The 23,570-nt window shown below is 30.5% G+C and overlaps 2 protein-coding genes across 3 annotated transcripts; one reads left to right on the top strand and one right to left on the bottom strand.

Annotated features, from left to right (window-relative positions):
• On the top strand, positions 8,444 to 18,249 carry LOC109346188. 2 transcript variants are annotated; one of them, XM_019585606.1, is made up of 7 exons: positions 8,444 to 8,771; positions 9,523 to 9,755; positions 10,515 to 11,208; positions 11,973 to 12,339; positions 13,016 to 13,113; positions 14,401 to 14,595; positions 17,280 to 18,249. In XM_019585606.1, the coding sequence occupies exons 1-7, from the start codon at positions 8,562 to 8,564 to the stop codon at positions 17,922 to 17,924; spliced, it is 2,442 nt and encodes an 813-aa protein (XP_019441151.1). In that variant the 5' UTR covers positions 8,444 to 8,561; the 3' UTR covers positions 17,925 to 18,249. The 2 variants fall into 2 exon arrangements, with proteins under 2 accessions (XP_019441151.1, XP_019441152.1); XM_019585607.1 differs by having other exon boundaries at positions 13,019 to 13,113.
• On the bottom strand, positions 19,738 to 21,031 carry LOC109344874 (alpha-galactosidase-like). The gene is made up of 5 exons (XM_019583603.1): positions 20,949 to 21,031; positions 20,744 to 20,834; positions 20,588 to 20,637; positions 20,238 to 20,378; positions 19,738 to 19,961 (listed from the first exon to the last, which is right to left on the bottom strand). Exons 1-5 carry the CDS (start codon positions 21,021 to 21,023, stop codon positions 19,869 to 19,871), a joined length of 450 nt encoding a protein of 149 aa, XP_019439148.1. The 5' UTR covers positions 21,024 to 21,031; the 3' UTR covers positions 19,738 to 19,868.

Here is a 23,570-nt window from a genome sequence, read left to right on the forward strand (position 1 = left end):
TTCACATTTTATATTAATTTTATAAAATCTTCTTTATATGTGAACTTATCATGTGATACGTAGTAAGATGAATTTCATACGCAATATATATGGTAGACAAAAATTTTCAGATATTTTTTACTAATAACTTGAAAGGCTCTTAGAATTCGGTTCTTATGCTCAACATTCTGGAGTGAAGATTATAAGTTATTTTCGTATATATGATTTTTGATTGATTTGCATAAGTTTAAGCATAACTACAAGATTCTTTTAGAGAAATAGAGTGTCTTTGAATTACCGAGTCCTCCACAAGCACCACTTCTTTTATGCTGCTTTAGAATCATAGTTAACCTATGTATCAAATATTGAAATTTGTGTACTTCTTACCAAATACCTCATTATAAATGGAATCTTTAAAATAATATTCTAAAACTAATGAACCATGTAGAAGTGGGTATCACACACTAAAACTAGTACCATCTAGCATGCAACTATGTTTAGAATAGATACATGATTTTGACATGTGTTGTGATAGATAATTAACTTAATCACTCAATAAAAAAGTTGATTTATTTCATGAATTAAAAGAGTTGATTTTGAGTTAAAAATTGAGCTCGTTAAATAAACGAGCTGAACTTGAGCCAAATACAATTCAATTTATTTGGTTCATAAACTGACTCGATAATATATATGCACACACAAAAATGACTCAAATGAAAACAATTCTCATATAAAATTTATGAGAACAATAAATCGATATCATGCAATATACATAGATAATTAAAAATAAAAATTAGTTAATGATCATAAGATTATGCTTAAATTTTTATCTTGACAATTCAAATAAAATTCAATGACACATATTAATTTTTTTATTTCTTATATTAAAAATTGTTTCTTCTTGAGTCACTTTATATATATAGGCAACTTTTACTGCATAAACTTTAACTAGTAGCTATATTTATTATTTATATTCACAAACTTTTTGTACATATATGTATAATCTAACAACACATTGTGGACCCTTTAAATTTATGTTGATGAACAACATAAATTTGAGTTTGTTAACCCACTCGAAAGTTCGTGAAATTTAACTAAGTTAAACTTTAGCTAAAAAATACTTCGATATTATATTCGACTCAAAACTCAACTTAAATTAATACTTAATTAATCTAGCAGAGTTGAGTCCAATTTTACTCAACTTATTTTAGCCCATACTTAATTAGTATTCTATTAAAAAATATTTTCAAGAGTTTAATGCCCTAATTAACATTTCTAAATTTCTAGGACATCTGGATTAACATCTCTAGACAACTTGAGACAAGGATCATCTGTTTCCAATCGTGTTTCATTTTTTGTTCCAAATCTATCACATTTTGTCACATGAATAAAAGAAATATTTTAAATACAAAAAATAACAAAAAAGTCATGTTTTAATTAGTTTGGAACATGAAATGAAACACAGTTTAGGACAGGTGATCCCAATCTCACTTGACCCATTATTTAACATTTTGATAAGGAATGGAGTAATCAATACTCATCGGATCTACACTTAATTTATACAGCATTTTTATTTGCCATTTTATAAAATTAAGGCAACATTAATCATGATTTTTGTAATTTTATTAGTAGGAATGACAATAAAACCTAACTCTACCCATAAAAATGACCACAAAGGAAACCTACAATAATAGGTATGAGTGAGAATGAATTTTATGATATTGTAGGTACCGGCATATTTATAAAATTATTTTTTAATTAAATTTATATATATCTTATATACTTTATTATTATTTTAAGATTATACATTATCTACTTTATTATTATTTATAATAAATTATAGTGATTTGAATATAATCATATAAATATCTTATTATACATACAATAATTTTTTGATATATTGATTATTAATAAATATATAATTATAATTAAAATTTTTTTGAGTACTCGGTATCTGCACGGGTACACAAATAGTGTGTAAGTTTGAGAATGAAAAAGTGCCCATACCTGCACCACTCCATTGTCATCCCTATCTAGTAGTAGTTAGTTCATGAGAGAAATATAATTATTATAAAAAGATTGAAGATAAGAATATATTAATTATGATTGTTAATCTATGTATCACAACCTTAAAAAATGACTTTTGCTAAATTAGGAAAAAATAATTAAAAGAAGCTAGATTGAGATTTGATGAGAACTCTAACGTAATTCATATATTGAGTTGAGAAACTATTTAGTACTTCAGACATCAGTGTATAAGAGAGAAAAATATTTTTGTATTTATAAATTTATTTTATAGAAAAATAATTTTAAATTATGACCTTTAGATGTTACTTTTTGCTACATATCGTTATTCCATTGGGATCTAGACTCTCACATCCATGCGAATCACACACTATAATCAATAATAGAGCTTTGTTATTTAGTTCTTTTTTCGAAAGAGCAAGGACAAAAGCTTTTTGAGCTAACAAAAAAAACAATTTGCTTTTCTCCAATTTAAGGCCAATATAATAATAAAATGTAATATAATAATTATCTATATATAGTAACATATTAAAAATAATAATATCAACAAAAAGTTTATCAAATAGTATAAGATACAATTGAATGCTTAAATATTGTACAAAATCAAAAATTAATATTGAAAATATAAAAACAATACTTGTAGAATGGGTAATCATGAATGTTTGAGTATTGTTGTTTAACAACTAATTTTACATGATTCTATTAGATAAATTTTGTAGTTTATAACCTCTTGAATCACTAGCTTAGTTAGAAAATAAGGTGTAAATAAATTTTCTTCTATTTTTTTAATTAAGTTCATAAATTTTAAGTTAAATATAATAAAATATTAAAAAAAACTAGTAATAATTATAAAAAAATGAACAACTCAAAAGTTATGTTAATCAAAGACAACTTTTCAGCGAGTTTAAAGAAAAACGGGCTAGTGATAGTCCAACACTACTTTTTAATAAGTTTTATAAAATTGAAAGACTCATAAAGTTGTGTTAATTTAACAAAACTCCATGATATTTTTATGAGTTGGATCTGACTGAGTCAGCTTCTACTTGTTAGTGACCCAATACAAGACCCCTCATTGATCATCCTATCCAAATCTTGACTTAGAGGAACTAACCAGCGTTTGGTAAGTTAATCAATACGGAAAAAGAAAGGTATTATTATAAATAGAATGTAATAAGTATACATTGAGAGTTCAAGATTTATACAATGTATCATTTATATTATTTTCAATTAAAAGTCAATAATAATTAAAAATAAATGATAAATAATAACATAAAAAACTATTACACTCATTTCAATAGATGATTTTTTTTCTACTACAAATAAATCAGCAATGAGAATCCACCACCAAACACGAGACAGACACAAATAGTGTTATGCCACTTTAGTTGATTTGAATAATTGATTCTATTCTCTGACAGTTATATACTTTCCCATTTCAGGAAAATATGTATCCACATAATTTTAACCATTTTTACATTATCATAACTATTTTTTTATAGTATGGAAGCATAGTAGGAGAGAAACTTGAGAAGAAGAACAGTGATTGTATATGTCTCTCCCCTTTCGGGTTAGCTACTTACAGATTTCAAGGAGATGTTTGGCTAAGCCCTTCACATGATAATGAAAAGCTATCTGATCTGTTTGGTGCTGCAGAATCATGGTTGAAGCAGATCAATGCCTCACACCATGACTTCAATTTTTTCAGAGACAATAGTACCTTGTAAATCACTAATCCATTGCCCTTTTATTAGTTTGGTAGTCTAACTCTCTAGTATCAGAAGTTCCCCTAGGTGCAATTCTGAAAACTTTCAGAAACTAAGGTTATATGTCATAAAGGATGTATAACCTATGCAAGTTGAAGTTTTATTTGTGGGGGTCTTGTTTTTTTCCTTGAATTTTTTTGGGTTATGTGCTTTCCTATTAAGGATAGCAGTTTGAAGAGGTATCTAAACTTAGAACTTTTTCTTTTGTATTCTTGTTCTTTTTTTAATAGGTGAGTTTGGCATATCAATAAGTTTTTTTGCTTAGTAATGATGAAGTCACATAATCAAATCCTAGAAATAGCTTTTATATTTATGAGAGTAAGATTTTGTATATCTACTTACTCTAGACTCCACTAAATTATAATTTCGTAATTGAACCATGTTTTTTCCTCTTTTGATTCGCTATAAACCTATGGGACATTTGAAATAATTTAGATTTTATTTGGTTTTATGATAGGGAATTATGAAATTGAAGTTTGTAAATATCGTTTTTGTTGGGTAAGTTCACATAGAAACTTTTGAAAATAAGTTTTATTTTTTCTAATTTATTTAATTTAATTTTTTTTTGGATAAGTGTTAAACTAAACTACTTAAAAGCTCGAAGTTCTCACATAATCTAGGATATTTATGATGAGTGTTTGGATTTGTAAATATAGTTATCTGATATACAATATGATTATGAGTATGTGGTTTGTTTGGGTATGTGATTCTTCACATTTTATATTAATTTTATAAAATCTTCTTTATATGTGAACTTATCATGTGATACGTAGTAAGATGAATTTCATACGCAATATATATGGTAGACAAAAATTTTCAGATATTTTTTACTAATAACTTGAAAGGCTCTTAGAATTCGGTTCTTATGCTCAACATTCTGGAGTGAAGATTATAAGTTATTTTCGTATATATGATTTTTGATTGATTTGCATAAGTTTAAGCATAACTACAAGATTCTTTTAGAGAAATAGAGTGTCTTTGAATTACCGAGTCCTCCACAAGCACCACTTCTTTTATGCTGCTTTAGAATCATAGTTAACCTATGTATCAAATATTGAAATTTGTGTACTTCTTACCAAATACCTCATTATAAATGGAATCTTTAAAATAATATTCTAAAACTAATGAACCATGTAGAAGTGGGTATCACACACTAAAACTAGTACCATCTAGCATGCAACTATGTTTAGAATAGATACATGATTTTGACATGTGTTGTGATAGATAATTAACTTAATCACTCAATAAAAAAGTTGATTTATTTCATGAATTAAAAGAGTTGATTTTGAGTTAAAAATTGAGCTCGTTAAATAAACGAGCTGAACTTGAGCCAAATACAATTCAATTTATTTGGTTCATAAACTGACTCGATAATATATATGCACACACAAAAATGACTCAAATGAAAACAATTCTCATATAAAATTTATGAGAACAATAAATCGATATCATGCAATATACATAGATAATTAAAAATAAAAATTAGTTAATGATCATAAGATTATGCTTAAATTTTTATCTTGACAATTCAAATAAAATTCAATGACACATATTAATTTTTTTATTTCTTATATTAAAAATTGTTTCTTCTTGAGTCACTTTATATATATAGGCAACTTTTACTGCATAAACTTTAACTAGTAGCTATATTTATTATTTATATTCACAAACTTTTTGTACATATATGTATAATCTAACAACACATTGTGGACCCTTTAAATTTATGTTGATGAACAACATAAATTTGAGTTTGTTAACCCACTCGAAAGTTCGTGAAATTTAACTAAGTTAAACTTTAGCTAAAAAATACTTCGATATTATATTCGACTCAAAACTCAACTTAAATTAATACTTAATTAATCTAGCAGAGTTGAGTCCAATTTTACTCAACTTATTTTAGCCCATACTTAATTAGTATTCTATTAAAAAATATTTTCAAGAGTTTAATGCCCTAATTAACATTTCTAAATTTCTAGGACATCTGGATTAACATCTCTAGACAACTTGAGACAAGGATCATCTGTTTCCAATCGTGTTTCATTTTTTGTTCCAAATCTATCACATTTTGTCACATGAATAAAAGAAATATTTTAAATACAAAAAATAACAAAAAAGTCATGTTTTAATTAGTTTGGAACATGAAATGAAACACAGTTTAGGACAGGTGATCCCAATCTCACTTGACCCATTATTTAACATTTTGATAAGGAATGGAGTAATCAATACTCATCGGATCTACACTTAATTTATACAGCATTTTTATTTGCCATTTTATAAAATTAAGGCAACATTAATCATGATTTTTGTAATTTTATTAGTAGGAATGACAATAAAACCTAACTCTACCCATAAAAATGACCACAAAGGAAACCTACAATAATAGGTATGAGTGAGAATGAATTTTATGATATTGTAGGTACCGGCATATTTATAAAATTATTTTTTAATTAAATTTATATATATCTTATATACTTTATTATTATTTTAAGATTATACATTATCTACTTTATTATTATTTATAATAAATTATAGTGATTTGAATATAATCATATAAATATCTTATTATACATACAATAATTTTTTGATATATTGATTATTAATAAATATATAATTATAATTAAAATTTTTTTGAGTACTCGGTATCTGCACGGGTACACAAATAGTGTGTAAGTTTGAGAATGAAAAAGTGCCCATACCTGCACCACTCCATTGTCATCCCTATCTAGTAGTAGTTAGTTCATGAGAGAAATATAATTATTATAAAAAGATTGAAGATAAGAATATATTAATTATGATTGTTAATCTATGTATCACAACCTTAAAAAATGACTTTTGCTAAATTAGGAAAAAATAATTAAAAGAAGCTAGATTGAGATTTGATGAGAACTCTAACGTAATTCATATATTGAGTTGAGAAACTATTTAGTACTTCAGACATCAGTGTATAAGAGAGAAAAATATTTTTGTATTTATAAATTTATTTTATAGAAAAATAATTTTAAATTATGACCTTTAGATGTTACTTTTTGCTACATATCGTTATTCCATTGGGATCTAGACTCTCACATCCATGCGAATCACACACTATAATCAATAATAGAGCTTTGTTATTTAGTTCTTTTTTCGAAAGAGCAAGGACAAAAGCTTTTTGAGCTAACAAAAAAAACAATTTGCTTTTCTCCAATTTAAGGCCAATATAATAATAAAATGTAATATAATAATTATCTATATATAGTAACATATTAAAAATAATAATATCAACAAAAAGTTTATCAAATAGTATAAGATACAATTGAATGCTTAAATATTGTACAAAATCAAAAATTAATATTGAAAATATAAAAACAATACTTGTAGAATGGGTAATCATGAATGTTTGAGTATTGTTGTTTAACAACTAATTTTACATGATTCTATTAGATAAATTTTGTAGTTTATAACCTCTTGAATCACTAGCTTAGTTAGAAAATAAGGTGTAAATAAATTTTCTTCTATTTTTTTAATTAAGTTCATAAATTTTAAGTTAAATATAATAAAATATTAAAAAAAACTAGTAATAATTATAAAAAAATGAACAACTCAAAAGTTATGTTAATCAAAGACAACTTTTCAGCGAGTTTAAAGAAAAACGGGCTAGTGATAGTCCAACACTACTTTTTAATAAGTTTTATAAAATTGAAAGACTCATAAAGTTGTGTTAATTTAACAAAACTCCATGATATTTTTATGAGTTGGATCTGACTGAGTCAGCTTCTACTTGTTAGTGACCCAATACAAGACCCCTCATTGATCATCCTATCCAAATCTTGACTTAGAGGAACTAACCAGCGTTTGGTAAGTTAATCAATACGGAAAAAGAAAGGTATTATTATAAATAGAATGTAATAAGTATACATTGAGAGTTCAAGATTTATACAATGTATCATTTATATTATTTTCAATTAAAAGTCAATAATAATTAAAAATAAATGATAAATAATAACATAAAAAACTATTACACTCATTTCAATAGATGATTTTTTTTCTACTACAAATAAATCAGCAATGAGAATCCACCACCAAACACGAGACAGACACAAATAGTGTTATGCCACTTTAGTTGATTTGAATAATTGATTCTATTCTCTGACAGTTATATACTTTCCCATTTCAGGAAAATATGTATCCACATAATTTTAACCATTTTTACATTATCATAACTATTTTTTTATAGTATTATATATTTAATTTTTATATATTTAATTTTTTATAATTAGAATATATTTGTTTTACTCGGTGTACTTTATATTATAATTTTTGTGTGTTTATGATAATATTAGATGAGAGATGCGGTTAGGTAATTTGTTGGTGGTGATTAATTATGATTATATAATTTTTTGTAAAAATTAAATAATGTGAAAAGCAAAATATGAAGTAAAAGTTACATCACGTGTTGACTTTATATATAGTTTAAAAGTATAAATATTTAAAATATATATTACATTCTTCCAATTTTTATATAAAAATAAAAATAAATTATGACAATGTATTATCAAATTTTTATTTAGATTACAGTTTTTCTTTATGAAAAGTTGATATGATTGAAAATAAATGATATATATAATGAAGGATAGTGTAAAAATTCTTATAGATGGTATATACATCCTTTTTATCATTAATATAAATATCCCATTTATGTTCTCCCTTTTTATCCTTCCTTGCAAATTAGGAGTTTGAGTGGAGGGAAAGTGATTACTTTTTTCTCACTCACACTCCTTATCTCAGTTTTTGATCTGAACAATCTCTGCTTCAAAAATGGATTTAGGTATCATAACTTTGATCCTAATTGGGTTTGGTTTGGGTGTTGTGGCGGTTATTGGTGCTGAAGCTTTTGGAGTGTTATGGATCATGAAACGGTTGCGTCACAAGGCCAATAAAGAACAATCCAAATTTTCCAAACTAGCTGCTTCTTCTGCAACAGACCTTGATCCCAATCAATCCATCAATTTTGCCTCCAAAAAGCAGGTCACTTCATTTTCTTTTTTTTATCTCTCACAGTTTGTGTCACTCCATGTGCCAGTCTCGGCGAATCGAACTCATAAGTTGTTCCCTTGTGACTAGGAGGTTATAGGTTTAATTCGTAGAAATAACACCTTTTTGCTTACGGAGGTAAACTTATGTTTACTCTCTCTGGACTGGACTAGGTAGGAGTCTTATTCACTGGGTTGCCTAGATAAATTGAAATGTGACTGAAAGTTTAATCTTCAATGATTCTAACCAGATCGAATTTAAATTCAAATTCATATGTGTAATATGGTATCAGCCTCTTGTGTTATTGGTTTTAGGATCTTAGTGAAAATGGAAAATGGAAGTGCATTTTAAGTTCCTGTAGAAGAGGAGTGATAGATTCGATTAGGGATATGTTTTTGTTGCTCTTCTATGTTACTGAGCGATTTGTGCTTCTATGAATTTTATGCCTCGTTAGTTGATTATTGTGCTATTCATTGCAATGATTTCACTGAAAAAATAGTAGTTGAAGCTTTGGAAAAGAAATTTCTTATGTATTGCAGGAGGAACAAAGGAAGTGTCAAGTGTGTATGGTTCTAAGCTAGGTTGTAATGTTATGAAATAGCTGATTTGAAAGCTTCCTTTGAAGAAGGCTTGCTTAGGATTGGTTCCATAAAACAACTACCTGTTTGATTATCTTCTGAGTTACTCATTTTTTTCTTATATTGTCAAACTCTTAATCTCGTTACTCATTAGCTTTGTCTTTCAGGGCTTTCTCTGGGTTTTAGAATCTGAAAAAGTTTCAAAGCTCGGGCTGGAAACACAGTTAATAGAGCAAAAAAGAAAAAAAGAGCTCTTGGAAGTTTCCCCTGTTAAAATTTATGGCCAAATCAAGAGTCAATCGCTTATTCTGAGAGAACCTGAGGGTTCACATGTAACTATTGAACTAAAGGGCTGCACAGTTCAAGCCGTGTCTGCATCAAGCCTTTCTTCAAGAAAATGGTAAGGTGATCCAAAAATTACTTTTATTGCGTGGTTATTTCATCTTGATTCAGTGACAAACAATATTATTGTGACCAGCTTTTGACTTTTAATATTTGTTATCAAGATTGCACAAGTTCTGAATAAGCTTCTGATGCATCATTTTCCCGTATTTCTCTCTCTCCACTTCCTTCTTTGTTTTCGACTCCTCTATCTTCCTCTCTTTTTTCTCTTAACTCCACAGGGAAATACAAATGCTTGTTTCTTGTATAACGTAAAGAAGAAGTGGTAGTTCTCTACCAGTTTGCTAGAAATTACCATAGTAAATATCTTATTCTTAATTACACCCAATGTCTAGCTAATTAAGATTTCTTTGAAGACCTAGGTGTATAATGCATGTGGAATCATTGATATCATCCACATTGAGAATTACAATTTGTAGAAAACCATATCCTATATTGATTATGCTAGAGTCATAGTTCCTCTTATATTACCTATTTATGTTCCTTTCCAAGAGAATCATGTTGTACATATTATTTGGGTTGAAGCTCAACAATTGATTTACAACTTAGAAAATGGGTTTCTCTTTTAAAAAAAATCCCCTACACTTAATTTAAATGGGGAAATCTCTTTTTTGTTGTGCCTTGCATACTTCTTGAAAAAGGTAACATAACTTGAATTTTGGCCTGTGTATAATTTGGCTTTTATTCTAACTATTGATCATTTATTGAGGAAATTAGGTGCTTCAAATTCTTATTAGTTTGGTGATAAATCATATAGGGCAAAAAAATTCCCCATCAAAGTGGAAAGTAAGACCTCTGTAATATATAAAGGAAGCAAAACTCTTTACATATATCTTGAAACTTCATGGGAGAAAGAAGCATGGTGTAAAGCCCTGAATCTGGCTTCATGTGATCAACAGGAAAAAATCCAATGGTTCACCCAGTTGCGTGAAGAGTTTCATAGTTATCTGACATCTTTAAATTCTGTGTATCATTCTATCATAAAACCATCAGTTGGAACAGGGTCAAGTTTTGAGGCAATAGAAAGGGCTAGTAAGCCTGATGGTACTTCCTCAAAGGTTCGTCAATTTTTGAAAAAGCTTTCAAAACGAACTTCCCGAGTTAGTTCGGAAAATATATCAACTTGGACTTCATTGCCAGGAATTGAAGAAAAAAAGAACACTGAGAAGCTTCGTGCTTGCATAGATGCAGTTTTGGCCACTGGCCACATGAAAACTGCTTCAACAGCTAAGCAGTTTAAGAGTTCCATGGTTGAGGATGCTCCAACATTATCTTCAAAGTCATCTCATTCAGCAAGCCAGAATCATCATTCTAACATCCCTGGTTCTGATTTCGACGAGAAATTTGGTATTGATGAGGGAACATTATGTTGGAATTTGTTGATTTCCCGACTCTTTTTTGATGCTAAGGGCAATGCGCAGTTAAAGAAATTCATGGTAGCAAGGATTCAGGTTTAACCTTTTCCCTTTTTATGTTATCTTTGAGTGTCAGTCTGTTTAGTTGTTTGTTCATAGAAGATGGATATTATTTTGCAGGTACCAGTTTATAGCAATTTATCTATATTGAGTAAGGATATATCCTCCTACCCACAAGAAAGTGACATATGTCACTTGTAAGCCAATCATTAATAAATGAAGTGTTGTGACACATGTTACTTTTCTTATGGTGAAAGAGGATTTGTAGGAGGATATATTATTTTCCTATCTATGAGTTCTATAAATTTATAATCTTTGTCCATTCATGCTGGAAACATGATGCGAGATATTATATATCTATAGTAATTAGTGACCTTAAAAGAATAATTTTTATATGTACAAGATGAACTTTGTTGAGCTTAAATTATTAAGAATATAGAAGGCACTATCCTTTTTTAAATGTCTCCATATAATAATTTTCTACTTTAATTGATATGGCATATTTAATATCTCACTATATCTACCATATCGAAAGGACGCTGTGCCATATTCTGACTTTTTTTCCAATGTGGAAAATGGAAGAAAGAATTATTTGATTTGAACAACTGTTGGAGGGGAGATTATCTTTAAACCATGTTTTTTGTTTTCTCTGCTGCTTCTTTGCACAGCAGACTTTCCATTGTGATTGTTATGAGATTAAGATTGATCTCTTCTGTTTGTTTACAGAGAACTCCCCACATAATTTCATTTCATTTTGGTTTCTATGAGATAATTAATGGTTGTTTCTATTTCTTTTATAGAGAACATTGTCTAATATGAGGACTCCCAGTTATATTGGTGAAATCATCTGTACTGATATCAATCCCGGGAGTGTTCCACCTTGTATCGCTGGAATGAGGGTTCTTCCTATGGAAATGAGTGAGGTATGGGCCTTAGAAGTTGACATTGAATATTCTGGAGGTTTAATACTAGAGATTGAAACAAGGCTTGAAGTTCGTGAACTAGAGCTCCAGAAAGGTACAGAGGACTCAAATCCAGAGTCAAACAATGTTGGAACTGTCCCATCTGATCTTCTTGAAGGTGTTGCATATTTTGGAAAGGAATTGGATATTGCTGAAAGAAGAAATGATTTTCAAGAGCAAAATGAAGATGATGACCGGATCACTGGTTAGTAACATGGGTCCTATTAAATCCAATTACTTGTTACATTCTCTGTGAGTCCTATCAAATCCAATTACTTGTTACATTCTCTGTGAGTCCTATCAAATCCAATTACTTGTTACATTCTCTGTGAGTCCTATCAAATCCAATTACTTGTTACATTCTCTGTGAGTCCTATCAAATCCAATTACTTGTTACATTCTCTGTGAGTCCTATCAAATCCAATTATTTAAGAATTGTCACCATGTCCTATAAAACCCAGTTTTTGTGCTCTTTCATGTGTACTTAAAGTTCACTTAAACTTGGTTGTCTTAGGGTATATCTAATGTGTTTGCCACCTAAGGCACACCAATTTCTAAGATTGTTGTCACATCCAAGTTTTGCTGTAATTTCTACAATCTTTAAACTAAGTTCACAGATAGTTGGAGAAGATGGGTCAGGGTCTTCCAACTCCAATAAGATTATCCACCTCTGGTGCTTTTATGAGTTTATAGGGTTTTCTGGTGTACTGATTTTTATTGTAGCTTTATTTCCCCTTGTTTTCCTAGAGGATACCTTATGCTGCTTTTCTCCACAGACAGTAAATTTCCAAAATATGGAGAAGCAAGTATGAATAGTTTTCATAACTAGAGTGTTGTATAAAGTATTTAGATTGATAATGTCAATTTGCTTTTGTCCTAAGCAGATGAGTCTAAGAGCTATAAGAGCACTATGCCCTCCTCAACACATGGATCAAGATTGAAATCTATATATAATTCTGTTGCCAAACAGGTTTCGCAGGTATTCTCTCTTTATCATTCCACCTTTATTCCATTGCTTGCTTCATCCCACTAAACTTTTGCAGCCCATTTTTCATCATTGGAGTTCTGCAGATTTTAGTAATATTGTGTGGTCGTATTAAATGTGTATATCCTTCTTTTCATTTTTGTCTCTCTCAGGTTTAAATAGAATGCAAGACTTGCACACATCATTAATAGTAATTCAGCTAAATTTCTGGCTTTTCACTTATTATGGAGCACAATCTTGTTATGTGCTTCTAATTATTTGTGGCCATAACTTCTGGTTTGAGTAAATCAGACTATCCTCCCAGTGAGGTTTACCAAACCTACATAGAGACCTTTTTGGTGTTAGAAATTACACTGACACTTCCATGTTGTAACTTGTTTCCTCACTAGGTGGGAGCCTCGTACATACCTCCTATTTGTAGATTTTTCCCACGCACTTATATTTTATCCACTATACCCCATCAAAAATTAACTTCAAGGACAGTCTTTGTATAGGGGATTTTGTGTAGGTTTTGTATACCTTAATGAGACCAGTTTAAGTTACTCTTATTTGAAATGGTTTGTTCACTATAACATACTACTCGAAATTAATACTTTACGGAATTTCCGACTAAATCCATTCTTGTGGTAGAGTTTTTTCTGTGTTTTACATGCATAGACATGAACATAAGCAACGAGAAGCTGATGCATTAATGAACATTTATATCCTAAAGTTGAAATGTGTTTAAACAATGGCTCTTGAAGGTTCTGTAATTTTGAAGGCTTTGTTAGAACTGAAACCATTACAAATTTCTAGTTTTCTACTAAACTTTTACTTCTTTCTTCTACCAAAACCTCAACAATGTAACCCATAAAGTATTCTCACGATTCAGGGGACAAAAGTGGCATCTTCATGCTGAGAGGAAACAGCTTATTTCACTGACTTCTTTTAATAAGTTTTGGTGCATATAGCTATCTGAGTTTGTTGATGCTTAAGTTAATGTGCATCTTTTCAATGTTTTGACCTTTGACCCTGATCGTGTGTTATTTTGACTTCAATTATTTTCTGTTTTGCATGTCTTACACAACATCTTTTAAGTTTTGATAATATATTGAGTCATTAGAAAGGTGCAGAAAATTGCAAATGATGCCCTTGGGCATTTTCATTTTGATAGATGCACATAGACATTTTTAAATATTTGATAATGTACAGACCGTTTATTTCTCTATCTAGTTATCAGTCTAATTATAGAAAGCTAAAGCTGTTTTATTCTCTGTGTGACGGATTATTTCTTATCAAAAGGTTCCTCTCTCTTTGGCGATAAGAATGACCTCCCTCAGAGGGACATTGCGTTTGCATATAAAGCCACCTCCTTCTGATCAATTGTGGTATGGTTTCACATCAATGCCAGATATAGATTTCAACTTGGAGTCCTCTATTGGAGAACATAAGATAGGTAGTGGGCACTTTGCTTTATTCCTGGTTAATAAGCTAAAGGTATGATAGCTCTCTTCCCATCTGATATATATCTTATCAAAGAACTAGAGTTGAAGACTACCCTTCCCCTGCAGTTTTTGTTCTGAATTTTCATGTTTCAAATATTTTGGTCATCATTCCCATCTTTATTTTTGTTTAACCTCTAGAAATATTACATATGCCATCAGAATCAGTAATTATATTATTCAACAATCAAGCCTTCATTCCACTATGACACAAAAATTATATTATACAAAGAGGATAAGTCTCTCCGAAACAACTAAATAAAATTTTCCATTTTCTGATGTCCATTTATATGAACTTTTTAAGAGCTTGAATATTCTGTCATTTTAATGTCTACCTTCCCAGTAAGTGCATGATCATAGATATAGAATTCTTTGTTTGTTAATAGCTGCTATTATTTTGTCTGGGCTGTAATGACCAAACTCATGTTTAATTAGCGGAATAGTCTACTTTAACATGTTAAAATAATTCGTTATTCAGTTGATAAGTGGTGAATGGAAATAATTCTAGTTATTCTATTCAGCATTCACGTATATTAAGTGGTAGTTAAACCTGTCTCAATTTAGTTTTTTTTATGCATAAATTTGGATTCTCTCCTTTAGTTATAAGAACAAGATAGGCCCTTGAGAGAGGAATACACAAATTATATTTAGAGGGAGCCACCATTACCTGCTTGGGGTCCCTTAATTTTATACAATATCATGTTCTGTCTGATAAAATCTTCCCTTGTTATTGAGAAAAGGGAGAATACACACTATGTATATTGATTTAAGGTAGAAGATGGTATGCCATTATATAACAACCGCATCCAAGCCTTAGTTCTATTAGGTAGGATCAGATACATGAATTGAACAATGTCATACTGCTCTATTATAAATCATATTCATTAGCGAAACATTGATCTCTAAAATTTTCCTAATCGTTTAGCCTATGACTTTTCTTGGTCTCCCTCTGCTTCTAGGTATTGGACTAGCCTCTATCCGATCTGCTCTCCTTACTAGGGCTTCTAACGGTCTACTCTAGACATGTCCAAACCACCTAAAATATGATTCTATCATTTTTTCTACAATAGGAGCTACCCCCAACTTTCTCCCTAATAAATTCATTTGTAATCATATCTTGTCTAGTTTGTCCATCCATCCAAGAAAACATTCCCATCTTTGCTACATTGAGTAATTGACTTTATTCTCTATGACATTTTACCACCCAACATTCAGTCCCATATAATATTGTGGGTCTTATATTTGTACGGTAAAATTTATCTTAAAGTTGAATAACACCTTTCTATCACATATGACACCTTATGCACTATGTCATTTCTTCCATCCTACTTGAGCCTTATGGTTTATATCTTCCTCAATTTTCTCGTCATGTTGTGTGATTGACCCAAAATACTTAAATCTAGTGGCTTGTGGTATGTCATGATCTCCAATATTTACCTATACAGTAAGGTTATTTTGCATCTTGCTAAACTTACATTCCATATATTTTGTCTTACTTTGACCGACTTATACGAAAATCATGTGCTTCTAAAGTTTGTTTCCACATATCTTGCTTCCCATTTAATTTCTCTCTCGATTCTCCAACTAGGACAATATTATCTGTATAAGCATATCCAAGACCAATGTAGGCATACATATCCTTGATTGCCCAAATGTAGGCAATCCAAACTCGTTTCTTTTTTAGAGCTTTCTGTAATACCTCTTTAGACACCTTATTATACGCCTTCTCCAAATCAATGAAAACTATGGGTAAGTTCCTTTTATATCTCTCCATCAATCATCATAGTCATACCATCTAACAAAAGCAAAGGCTTCCCTGCTAGGTGAGGTGAACCATTGCGTTTTATCAAAATCCAAATTTTAGAAAGGTCATTCAGATGAAAGGTTTGATTTGTTTATATATGTTGTCTGATGGTTTCTTTGATTCATCCTTGGTCTTTCTCTCTGATTATCATATTATACACCTTATGATAGCTCTTTTTACTGGAGCCTCCGTTCTCTTGCGAGATTCTGTCATCTTTTCCTTAATTGATGTTTCTCCAACTTTCTCTTGAGTACAGTCATTCTTAATCTTATCTTTCCTTATATGACCCTCATCCATTGCAATCTCTCATCTGTGCAACACTTACCTTAGAATAGGTGACCTTACCATCCAACATTGGGTTTACCATAAAGCATCTCTGATCTCGTGACAATGAATACTAGCTACAGTACTTTTTGTTTTTCTTTTTCTTTGGAGTTTTCTCAGAGGAGTTCAGACCTGTTTTTCTTTGTGCTATCTTGTCCATTCTGTAACAAAAGCCTTTTTATGTTGATGTGTGTGTTGTACACCAAATGGGTTTTGGTCCTATTCCTTTAATGAAATGTACATTTCCATTCTATTTCAGTAATTAAAATACGGTGGTTGGTAAATTATGTTGGCGTGGTTGGTAAATTATGTTTATTATTTTACCAATCAAGTAAAAGTTTAATCAACTCTGTACCTTAATTACAGAAATGAAGATGTCTACTTGCTTAGGAAATGGAGAGAATCCTTACACATCAAATACTTGTAAATTGTAGAAATCCTCAATCTTTTATTCTCATATAACAAACTGAAAAATGTGTTTAAAGTTATATCTCTTTAGAAGGGATAAGAACAGATTTACTTGCAAACTGAAGTTAATTTTGCTTCTGCAGGCATCAATTCGGGAAACTTTAGTTCTCCCAAATTGTGAAAGCGTTTGTATCCCATGGATGTTAGCAGAAAAGGACGATTGGGTTCCTTGGAATGTTGCTCCATTCATATGGACTAACCAAGAATCTGGGAATGAGACTTCCACTTCAATTGATACTAGTAACCAACGTTCTAGTGGAGTTGAAGCTAGTGCAAGCACCTCAAGCAATGGTCCGGAGCACACACACAAGAAATCGAAGAGTGCGGAATCTAGTAAAGAACCAGCTAGAAAATCATCAGATTCTCCTCCAGTTCCATCAAGTTCCTATGGCTCACTAATACCCGAGACTAGCGGTAGTTTGGAAGAATTGGCAGTGCCTTTGTTAGACAAAGACAGACCGCAGGAAACTAGAGATTTGATAGAATTAAGAACGCCTTCAGTACAGAGTGACAAAGGAGATGAAACTAGTGAACAGAAGATGGGGTATAACTCAGAGGTCCAGAAACAAAACCATTCTATTGAACAGGAAGATGGAGTGCCAAAGAAAATGGGGAGAAAGGAACGGATGCTTGATTTGCGGAAGAAGATGAGCGAGAAATTAGAAGAGAAGAGACGTAACCTTGAAGAAAAGAGCAGGCACATTGTCGAGAAGATGCGAGGATCATGAGAAATATAATCAGGAGTAAATGGCAGAATATGCATATCTGTTGTTCATATGAACCAGAACAATTTAAGGTTTCATATATTGTTTCATTCATGAAATGTACATTTTTAAGTATCAAATTGAACTAGATATAAGTTAATAATCCTAGCACAGAGAAGATTGTCAATACATGTATGGAGTTAAAAAAAAAAATCATTGATGTAGTTTTGTTGTAAAATCGCCATGGCCACAGGGCATGGCAGAGCAGAAAATACACCGAGTTCTATAGACTTGTGTTATGTGATGAATATTTCATCCTTAAATATTTTATATACTTGAATTTCTATCATTGTCTTTTGTGTTAAATTGATCAATTATCACACCTTGAAAGAGATTAATTGATTATTCATGGGATGATGAGATATCCTTAGTTCTACCAACAAAACAAACTGTTTTATTTGAACAATCAAATATTAAAGTGGATTACGGAACTCTCATATTTGCTGAATGTAGTGATATTTTCGCTTAAAAGGAGTTTGAAAAATATTTGTATGAAAAAAAAAATGAAATAAGACATTTCAAATTTTAAGCTTTGGTATATTAGTTATGTAAATTTAGAACGGGATAGGCATAATTGGAAGAATAAACCTGTGGTAGGAAATGGTGTCCTTGAGAAAGTTAATTAATGGTAAAAGGGAGTGTTACAATTTACAAAGGTTGACACTTGTGTCAAAATGATGAAAGTTGAAAAATATGAGGTACTAATGAAATAGATTTAGAAATATTTTTTATAAAAAAATAATTAAATATAATACATATCAAGGTTTTAGATGGTTTAAGAAGATAAATTATCTCTTTATATCATAAGATAATTTATTTCCATAACTAAAATGTTCCATACGGAAATGAATACTTACAAGTTTTCTAAGGTAGAGAAATGAAGTGAAGAGACTTGGATTAAATAAAATACATCAAGGATAAAAAGAGTAAAATCTTACCCATGAAACAAAATATCTGGGAACATTGAAAGATTGTTTCAACAAATGATTTTATGAGGGACATGCGACATTATTGAACTCAAATATTCTAAACACATGAAAGGAGAACAAAAATGTACATTTATCATATAGTTCAAAAGTTTGAAATAAAAGCACCAAAGAGGATGGAAAGCAAAAAAGTGGTTGAAGTTTGTAATATATTTATAAGTAAAAAATGTATACGCTACAATGGAAGAATTATATACACCAATACGAATTGTTTACTATTTATTTTTAATCATCGTTGATTTAAAAAAATAGTATAAATAAGTGGTGGATAATGTACTGTGTATAAATTGGTAAGGAAGGCCTATGAGAGAAATTTATAAGGTAGATTAGTGAGATAATAAAGTATGGTATACTAGTTGATTACTTATCTTCTTAAATTCACTCAGCATTGATATGTGTCTTATTTTTTATATTGTATTTTAAGATGAAAACAAATAGAGAGAAGAGAAATAAAATATATGTCAAATATTGAATGAATTTAAATAAATACGTTATCTCGTGATGGAAGGAGATACTTTATCCTCTTTTTACTGGAGAAACACTCTTATCATATCTATATGAATAGGGGAGACACACAAATGTGCAAATTGCATGAGAATTAATGCATTAAGCTATTGCACCATACTATAACGCAGATACTAGTAAATGAGCTCAAATTAAAACAAATGACTCACATTTCACAGAACGAATTTAGTCTTATGCTTGGAAGGTCAACTATGGAAGTAAGATGGTAAGATATACCAAGAGAGTTATGGTGGAAGGCTTTAGAAAATAAGAGTTTGTATTACCTATATTCTTCTACTTCTCATTGAAAAATAACTTGGTGCTTATTTCTGGTTTCCTCTTAAATATTGAATGGTTGCAAGTACTGTTTTCAAAAGTTGAACTATGGCTTCTCTTGTTTATCTTCTGTCACTGGATACTAATTGCTTTGTGGAACCAGGACATACATCTTACAAGCATGTGAATCTAATTCAGCAGAGATCTCTCCTGAAACTGATGATGCTGTTGAGTGCTGCACAAAACATTACACAATTAAAATCATAGAGTCATTATAGGTATCTAAAAATAATTTGTACTAAAAAGGGCAATACAATGTACGAGACTCCTACTTAATGCAGTCTGAGTAGCATAAATATATGCAGACTTATCTCAACAACTGGAAAGCTGTTTCTAGAATTTGACCTTTTGACCTCATAATTACTAAGCAAAATGACTTTACTGCTGAGTCTAACTCGCGGTCTTAAAAATAATTTGCACTACAAAGAAAAAATAAGGGTTTGTATCATACCGCCCACAAATCTCTTGCATCAACTATAGTTCCTAGCTTCAGGCCTATGTCAGACCAAGATGCAGTCACTATTGCATTTGATGAACTTCTGTTCCACAAAATCACTGCTGTCTTGTTACCACTGAGAGGACCTGCCCACACCTGTCACATTACCTATCTATTAGGATGCTACGTTTTAAAAATATCATATGCATCATGAATATGTTAAAAAATGTTCTAAAAAATAGCTTGGTAAACTATCATCAATATTACAACTTTATAGTGAAATATGAAAGCATAGAGTAGCAATAAAAGATGGTTAGAAAATAGAAAACAAAGGCAAAAACAGAATAAAAAAAGAAGGAAATTACCTCCAAATTTGTAACATTTTTCACCTTCTTTCCTTGAACTCCTAGTTTGTCTACAATACCACAATAAGATTTTAAGTTAAAAAGCATTCTCCATTGAAGAAATAAATGCTCTTATCTTTCAAGGAAGCCATGAATATTTATTTCTGTTCATCATGCCTTGGTTTACTGCAATAACTTCTGAGTTGCTTATAAGTTCATGTGTGGTATCATCAATTGCTCCAATATCACAACCAACCAATAATGGAGCCTATTTATATATACACAAGAAAATAGTTAAACAACAAGCTAAGCTACATTTTCATGAATATGGCATTTTTTCAACATCAACAAATTAAGTATCTAGATTATTTTCATGTATAACCTTAGCTAATGCCCATATACTAAAATGGGCACGATATTCTTCTGTGGTCATCCCTCCATTTCCAACTTCAAGCATGTCAGGATCTAATATACCAAAAAGCAGTGCATATGTAAGAATCTATAATCCAAACTTTTAGATTATGATTATTATATGTGAGATTATTATAAACTGGAAAAATACACCAACCCTTTTTTGGGCATGTTGCTTTTTCCTTCTTTTTCTTGATTTATAGTCTTTTGATAAACTAAATTACTTGTTACCACACAAGCTTAATTTAACTTCAATAAATACTATGTAACAAAAAATCATGTAACTAGTAGCGAGTTTAATTACCATTCCAACCTCCAGGTCCAACATAAGAGTAAGAGTAGATGCATGGGAGTATATGTTGTGAAGAAGATCTCTGCTCCTAACCTTGACACGGTTTTGATGAAGACACAAACATTATCAAAAAGAAGAAAATGAAGAATATGTATGAAGACAATGAAGATTCAAGCTTCAAGATATTCAAGACTTTTAGTCTAAGTCTAAATAAGTATTTCTATCATATACTCTTGAATATATAATAGTAGTATTGCTCAAAATATTTTTTGAAAATTGTTTTATTTAAACTTGAAGTGTTTCAATTTTCTTTAAAAATATTTTGAGCAATACTACTATTATATATTCAAGAGTATAAGATAGAAGTACCTATTTAGAATTAGACTAAAAGTCTTAAATATCTTGAAACTTGAATCTTCATTGTCTTCATAAGTATTCTTCATTTTCTTCTTTTTGGTGATGTTGGTGTCTTCATCACAATCTCCCCTTTTTGATGATGACAAACCAATATCTTCGTAACAATGTAATTTTCTGAGAGCAACATACTTTGTGATATTCTTGATCTGTCTTGAGTATGCTCCCCTATTTTGTATGTTCCCATTTTATTTGGAGTTATGTACTTGAAATGTTTTAAACAGAAAATATACTCTCCCACATTTTCTCCACCTTTTGACTTCATCAAAAAGTAGAAAAGGCAAGAGTTTCCAGCATAATATATATACAACATACAATATGTATATGACAAGCATTAAAGTAATTATAAGATATAAAATAAACATTGCAATGCATATCATAAGACATAGATGTTCAACAGAAACAAAAAAAAGCAAATTTTGCCCGAAAATATAAAATGATTACACCCATAAAACAGAAGTAAATTGTTCAGTAATATGCATCAAAACAAAGCAGAAATCCTAGACACACTCTAAGACTCAGGCTCAGAGCTGTCTTCATCAACGTCCATGCTACTCAGTTTAGAATAGAGATGATGAAGTTCAATCTGGATTTATTGATTATGAGTATCAAAGGCATCCATCCGGTTAGTGATGCAACCTCGAAGAGAAATCAACTCATCAATAATCATCTGATTTGAAGGCATGACAGAAGATGAGGAAGATTGAGCATGAAACTTAGAAGGTTGAGGTTCAGAAGGATTAGCAGGGGCAAGTTCTAGTTTAAGAGTAGTAGGTCTATCTTTCTTATGCTTGTAGGTTCGGTCACGAAGATTATATGTGAAGCACATTTTGTGGACTACATCCACATCAATATGCCTTTTATGAGGGTTAAGCGGGACCTTAGTTTCTCCAGCAGTAGAAACACCGAAATGCTCAAGGATTTTTGTTATGAAGATTGGATATGGCAAAGGGCTTTGGGTTCCTCTTACAGACCACATTTGTCTCATTATCATCAGAGTCCAATTGATTTTCAGATTAAATTTCATAGCATACATCAATTGGAGTTCTATGTCATTTTTTAGAGTGATTTGAAAATTTTAGTAAGATGACATAGCTCAGAAAATAATAAAGCAAACGGTCTTCCAGTTTGAGATGTCCAGCAGATAGGATATCTCTATTTTTAACAGTTTCACCATAACCTTGTTGCTTAAGCGTTTCTATTTCCTCTTTAGTAATTCTACATAGAGAATAATAAAAATCTTTTTTATCATATTTTTCTCATTCGCATATAAGGACGAAGCCTACAATGCTCTCATGATAGAGTATGTTACAGCACAATGAACTCATTGTTTTCAAATCCAAAGTAATGTCTTTTCCTTTTACATAGGAAGTAAGACGGTTTTTCCTAAAGTTCATGTTACAGTAAAATACTCTAACCAGTTCAGGATAGATTTCATTCGATTTACAACAGAAATCAAAAAGGTTTTGTTGTCTAAAGAGATAAGGAAATAGAAAATCTTCAAACTCAAAATTCCCGAGATTACCGTATTTGGGAGTGAAGATAATGCGACCATGGAAGTACTCCTCAAAGATTTTACGTTGCTCATCATTTGCTAGAAGTTGCGTTAAGTCAAGAGGGTTGGACTCCAAGGATGAAGTTCCTTGCTTCTTTTGAGTCGGATTGGTGTGTTGCTTCTTTGATCTAGAAGAGGAAGCCATGTATTGAGGTTTTTGAGGTTTTTGAGATTTTAGGTTTTTGGGTTTTTGAAAATTTTGGGGTTTTCTTATTTAGGCCACTAAACACGAAAATGATGGTGTATAAGTGTTTAGAATTGAAAATGTGATATGAATAGACACAAAAATCACCCAAAACAGATTAAAAATGAAGATTTGAGGGTTTGAGAGG

This window comes from Lupinus angustifolius, chromosome LG04, assembly GCF_001865875.1.
Source record: "Lupinus angustifolius cultivar Tanjil chromosome LG04, LupAngTanjil_v1.0, whole genome shotgun sequence".
NCBI lineage: Eukaryota > Viridiplantae > Streptophyta > Magnoliopsida > Fabales > Fabaceae > Lupinus > Lupinus angustifolius.

What these genes read in the sequence shown, in the direction of transcription:
- LOC109344874 (XM_019583603.1), bottom strand. Translation starts at nt 21,023, where the DNA reads ATGCTTGAAGTTGGAAATGGAGGGATGACCACAGAAGAATATCGTGCC. An exon ending in GTATATGGGCATTAGCTAAG is followed by an intron (nt 20,835 to 20,948) that starts GTTATACATGAA and finishes ATATATAAATAG; the next exon opens with GCTCCATTATTGGTTGGTTG. An exon ending in AAAATGTTACAAATTTGGAG is followed by an intron (nt 20,379 to 20,587) that starts GTAATTTCCTTC and finishes GTAATGTGACAG; the next exon opens with GTGTGGGCAGGTCCTCTCAG.
- LOC109346188 (XM_019585606.1), top strand. Translation starts at nt 8,562, where the DNA reads ATGGATTTAGGTATCATAACTTTGATCCTAATTGGGTTTGGTTTGGGT. An exon ending in ATTTTGCCTCCAAAAAGCAG is followed by an intron (nt 8,772 to 9,522) that starts GTCACTTCATTT and finishes TTTGTCTTTCAG; the next exon opens with GGCTTTCTCTGGGTTTTAGA. An exon ending in TCCTGGTTAATAAGCTAAAG is followed by an intron (nt 14,596 to 17,279) that starts GTATGATAGCTC and finishes TTGCTTCTGCAG; the next exon opens with GCATCAATTCGGGAAACTTT.